We start from the raw sequence: 6,000 nt of genomic DNA, 5'->3' as shown, positions 1-6,000 counted from the left end.
ACCCTGAACGGCTTGCATGTCAATAGTTATAATGAATTCATGTGACATTCAGTTGTGTCCAATATTTATTGATTAAACTTTTTTTTTTATCAACACGTTGATCTATTTTTACTTGGGAACACGGTTTCCTATGTTACTCACAATGCTATTCAACGACCTGCTGATAGTTACTCCAGGGGAGTCATCATGCTTGTCTCATCTCACTGATCACTAACTAGCCAAGCTGAGTTACTTTAGACTTTATCATGCCCCAACTTTAGGCTTAAAAGAAGTCAGACTATACTGTGATTGGCAGGAGCCACAGCTAATCTGGAAGGAGCGAGTGAATGAGATTGATATTTGTTCTCTAATTGAGTGGGATGTTAGATGATAGTTAGTGAATTCATCCTTCTTGTGTGGTTTGTATTGTTACCCAGTAGTTCAGCTGTTTTAGCTAGTGAATTCATCATAGCTGGCGCATGTGTAATGCAGCATGTTTGAGTTATATGTATTTTAGCGTTTCAAAAGCAAGTCAGTTGTTACTTCTGTTTGCTTTAATACCAACTGACTTGCAAATCTTTTGCTACGTTTCCTCTGATCTGTTTTTACTTGCCTTTGTGGTGTGTTTTTTATCTACAGACCAATTTTAGCTAGCATTCTAATGATTGGCGAGTAGTGGCTATTGGTACATGCGTTTATAAAGCGTTTACTCTCATAACACTTTCTGTGAACAGCAATTTTATCCTCAGAGTCACAAATATTGGGACACGTCCAAGACCACATTTTCCTGTACAGAATGTTATGTTACTATACCAGTGATCTCATTGTTATTTAGGCATCCTATTTAGTGCATCGAATGTTGTTTGGGACACAGCCCTGAGTTGTCATTGAATGTGTATTACTGGTAGCTGCCAGTTCAGTCAGGTGGTGAAGAAGGACGCACACAAGGCATGTTCAAGATGCTTTTCTGCAAGTAGCTTGCAGTAACATAAATCCAGCCTCTTTAAATGCCATTGTAACTGCACTAACCGTTTCCTCCTGTGACATCAGAGAGTGGCACACTAACCGCTAACTTCTCACATGAATAATGAAAAGCACATTACAGTTATTTTAGTATAAGCATATTTAATGTTTTTCATAGTCTCAGAGTAGAACTGAGACTATGGCATAAACTTATGGAAAGTCATATTTTCTTGCTCACAGTGCTCATTAAGAAATGATCACTGATGAGTTACTGAGGACTGATTAATATTTGCCACTTGTTCTTCTCCAGATTTGTGGTGTGATTAGATGCCTGCAATGTGGCCTGATTTAAAAAGAGAACAATTAAGCTTCATTAGTCTGATTATGCAACACAAATCCCAGCATTTGTTACTGTTCCTTTTCATTGTTCTGCATACAGATTAATCATGTAGTTCACAAGATCTGCACTGAGACACTAATGTGGCATGTGACAGTTACTTAAAACTTTGATGATTGCACTCTGAAAATCTACTTTCTCACTTTTCAACAGTGCACAATATTTTATATATAGTTTTTTTTTTTTTTTTTTTTTTTGCTGCAGAATATGCATAAATAATGAAGGAGTTTTAACAGTAAATTAGGTAGTATGCCAAGTTACATCTGAAGTCTTAATAAGTATTGATATAAGGATATTTAACGAACCCTGGTTGAGGTTTTTATAGCATTAAATTAAAAAAAAATGTATTAATGATTTAGATGTTTACATCACTTTGTCTGCAGGTCCTTCAAAAGGCTTAATTTGTAAAAATTAGTACATAATAAATTGTGTTAAATGTACATGGTCTTTGTTGACTAAATCTCTTTGAAAAGAAAAAAAAAATCATATTAGACAACATATCTCACACAAACACACAATGAGTATCACGAGGTCACTCGCCTGAGATAGGTGCTTGAATTTATGGGGAAGTTTATGACCAAAAGAGACTGCAAATACACTCAAGGTTAAAACATGTTCGCTAGCAACTGTTTCAGTTGAATTTCACTGCATAAAACTTAAAAAAAAAATAAAAACAAAACATGGCAATGGTGTTATTTGATATAGTATTATATTTAATATACAATTTTCCTTATATGTTATTTTGAAGAATATGTTAATATTTTGAATGTCACCAAACTTGGTCTTACTTTACATCTGAAGTGGCATTAAAAGTAAAATATTGCATTTTATTTGTGTTTATGTGCAGACACAGAGTGATGTCTCATAGCTGGTTTTTTCTGCTTCCTGTTGCAGCCCTGTGCTTATAGTAATGTTACATGCTCATAGATAATGTGTAATATTTTTGGATTTGTTTTTAGGTCCTGGTGAATGACTTCTTCCTGGTGGCTTGTCTGGAGGATTTTATTGAGAATGCTCGCCTGTTCATCTTTGAGACGTTTTGTCGGATCCATCAGTGCATCAGCATCAGGTACCAACTATGAAGCATAGCACACTAATCCTCTTAGCGCTGTAAATGGAGGTTAGCTTGGTGTGAATGTGCACTCTTCTGCCAAGATGATTGGGATTTCACCCAAACCCTTAGGAGAGCGGATACAAATCACAGCAGGGTGAATTTTGGGAGCGATAAAGATTAAGACAAAACAAAAAGGAGGATACAGCAGTCTACTCTGTATTTGCGTGAAGGCATGGATGCCACTTTTACTCCGGTTTTGATACATTTCTGCTGTGTTCTCTCAGGTCACCATTATCACTGTAGCCTTTATTTTTACACTTAGTTATACTAATGCAATGTAGACAGCTTAATAGACATAATTCCACAGAGACTTGTTTTAATGAATCTATTGATCAGAGCGGGCATGTACAGTATTGATTTGACTTGAAATGGTTTGTAATAATTGCTGTCTTTACATTACTCCTGCTTTCCTTTCCTCTCTTTTCTTTTCTCTCATGCTCTGCTCTTCCACCCCATCTGCAGCATGTTGGCAGATAAGCTGAACATGACCCCCGAGGAGGCCGAGCGATGGATAGTAAACCTAATTCGCAATGCCAGGCTGGACGCTAAAATTGACTCCAAACTGGTGAGGAAGCCCAGAGGCCTGCTGCTTCATTTTCCATTAGTTCAGTCTGCCAGTGCCGTGCAGTCCAGTGAGACCAATAAAGCAGCAGATGAGCCGTTAGATTTTATCAGCGGCTTTTATTCCCTTATGCCTCTTCTGGGAAGCATCATGTGTGATTAGAAATTGTTAGTGATGGGTAGAGAAAGTACACATCAGTAAAATCTTCAGGTTTTATACAAGTGAACCGAAAGTGAAGAAAATGTTTCAAGCAATTTTTGATAAAAATAAACTGCATGTTTCACAATTTTTTTTAAATATTAAATATGTCTGAATATTAACTCCCAACTTTTAAAAAGGAACTGTCAGGAACAATGCCTTTTACTGGAAGTAATTTCCTAAACCTGTGATTTTTGCTGCTCAATGTACTGTATCTAAAATGTAAATTGTCAAAATTGATCTGTTTATATAGAACTTCTCATTTTGAATTCAGAATCTTAGTGTTTTCTATAAGAAAGATTGGAAGCCTAAACTGACTAGGCACAGTTTCTGGTTTATATCCTCCGGTTTCATTCAGTGATCTCAGGTTTTTGATTTATACCTTCAGTTTTTATTCAATATTCTCCTGAATATTATTTCCTGAATGGCCCCTCATAATATGATTTTTCTTTTTCCGTACTTGAATTGGATCTGCATAATAAAATTTGAGCTGCCTCTCTAAACATAACCTTGGAAACTGTTTAAAACCAGCTCCATATTAACGTCCTTAATTGAAAACTCCTATCCACATTATTATGTAATACATCTAGTAATGACTTTACACTGTGCTGTTGGCCTGTGCAGGGTCATGTGGTGATGGGCAACAACGCCGTGTCCCCGTACCAGCAGGTCATCGAGAAGACTAAGAGCCTCTCGTTCCGCAGCCAGATGCTCGCCATGAACATCGAGAAGAAGCTGAGCCACAGCAGCAGAAACGAGGTGCAGAATATAACTGAATGTTACATTACATAAGAGCAGAATCTCTTAATTTTCCATAGTTAAAGACTGTGATGCAAATTATGGAGTAGACATAATGTACGCTTTTCTTAAATCATAATGTCGTTAAACCAAAATTATTCTAACTTCCAGACGAAACCAATAATTAAATTTTCTTTACAGACACCGAACTGGGCTGCTCAGGACACCAGCTTCTATTAGACCAGCGGGACAACCGCATCTGCATCCCAATAACACTCATCCAAGTGATACCTAGTATTTTAACTTTATTTTTTATTAATATCTCCCACTTCACTCCCAATAATGAACCTCCGATTTCTTTTATGCTCTTTGTTTTTAATCCATTTCAACTATTTTCACAGAGTTGTATTGTATTGTATTGTACTGTATTGTAACAACTACAACACTGTTGCCTCAGTTCACTGCCAGTCAGTATTGATGAAATGTGAAATAAACAAATCCCAACTTTGTGTGAGCTTCTTTTATATTCCACACTGTTGTAGACCATGTAGCATCCATGTTGGTGTTCTGATCAGGGTTTTGAGTCAACAACTCATAAAATTTGTTCAAGTTATCTATCTATCTATCTATCTATCTATCTATCTATCTATCTTTACTATTTCTTGATACTGAATGGTTTCTTTGGGTGGGACCAGTTAGTGTATTGAAGTGCAGACAAGTGTCACTTATTGACTGGGCTAAGAATTAATGACATAATTTTAGCTTCCAAGCAAAAATTTTATTAATGATATTAATTACATTACAACAATTACAACTGAGTTAAACATAACACAGCAATATGTAATTATTGATTCTCCTCAAATCTAAACATATGTCTAAATAATTTAATTACCCTAAAATCTTTGTTTACATTTTGCTTTATTTATTATTTAATCTTCAGTAACCGGGTCCGTGTCTTGATAAGCCTGTCTGTGAAGCAGGAATACACCATTATAGCACCATACACACATGCATTACCACCTAGGGGCAATTTAATCATAGCTTTTCCTCCTACTGGTATGTTTTTGTGAGGAAATGAAAGTACCCAGAGGGGATCCACAGGGAGCACATGCAAAACTCTGCACATTACCCTGAGCTCAGGACCCTGGAGCTGTTAAGCAGCAATGCTACTCATTAATTTTGTTGGTCAAAATTCATACCCCTCGATAACTGACATGAGTATGAATTTGAGTATATGATATACATCCTAAAGTAACAGCTCAGTCCAAAATGAAATTTTTTCCTCATTATGGCACATCTACTCAATCAGGCAAGGCATACTTTCCTCAGAAGATATCTTCTGGCTCAGGAACAGCATTGGTACATAAACAGTTTCAGAAAGCTGCATAATAAGACTACTCAAAAATATACTAATTGAATTGGAAATGCAAAATTATTCAAATAACTTCTGACAGAAATTCTCTGTCAGACTCTGGGTCAGTCACGGAGTGAAAGCTAACTATGTGCTCAGGAAGAAAGTAACTCCAGCTTCCGTCGGGCCACCACTGCTGTTTTTAGCTATTCAACGAGTTTTAATTATGTGGGTATAAAATTGCTAAACACAATATCCTAAACTGGTGGCTACCCTCATGTGTTGTCCTCCTAGCACCATTGTAAATCTGAAGACACAAACTTCAGACATCAGCAATGTCTTGGATGATTGACTACACTTGGGATAAGGGCAAATTAGATTTTTGGCCCAACTGTTTTGTTAATATTGGAATTACTTGTGTTTTAGTACTCAAGGGGCTTTGGATTGATCCTGAGCTCCGGTTACTGTTTGTTTCTCTGCATGTTCTCCCATGTGTCTGTGTGGGTTTCCTCCGGCTTCTCTGGTTTCCTCCCACCTCCCAAAAACATGCCAGGTGGATTGGCTACTCTAATGTGTGTGTGTGTGTGTGTGTGTGTGTGTGTGTGTCTATGTGCATGTGCATGGTGCTCTGCAATGGACTGGTGTCCCATCCAGGGTGTATCTCAACCTCATGCCCAGTGTTCCAGGGACAAACTCCA

The 6,000-nt window shown here is 37.1% G+C and overlaps 1 protein-coding gene across 1 annotated transcript in view; it reads left to right on the top strand.

Annotated features, from left to right (window-relative positions):
• eif3eb (eukaryotic translation initiation factor 3, subunit E, b) overlaps nucleotides 1-4,460 on the top strand; it is an 11,884-nt gene extending 7,424 nt beyond the window's left edge. The window contains exons 10-13 of the mRNA XM_026929423.3: nucleotides 2,299-2,408; nucleotides 2,916-3,018; nucleotides 3,838-3,972; nucleotides 4,153-4,460. Of these exons, the coding sequence (XP_026785224.1) occupies nucleotides 2,299-2,408; nucleotides 2,916-3,018; nucleotides 3,838-3,972; nucleotides 4,153-4,191 (387 nt within the window). The 3' untranslated portion in view covers nucleotides 4,192-4,460. The remainder of the gene's footprint in view (nucleotides 1-2,298; nucleotides 2,409-2,915; nucleotides 3,019-3,837; nucleotides 3,973-4,152) is intronic.
• Nucleotides 4,461-6,000: the final 1,540 nt, after the last annotated feature.

Source organism: Pangasianodon hypophthalmus, chromosome 23 (assembly GCF_027358585.1).
Source record: "Pangasianodon hypophthalmus isolate fPanHyp1 chromosome 23, fPanHyp1.pri, whole genome shotgun sequence".
NCBI classification, from domain to species: Eukaryota; Metazoa; Chordata; class Actinopteri; order Siluriformes; family Pangasiidae; genus Pangasianodon; species Pangasianodon hypophthalmus.
Note: the sequence above shows the minus strand (reverse complement) of the source record. Positions and strands in the feature narration are given on the sequence as shown.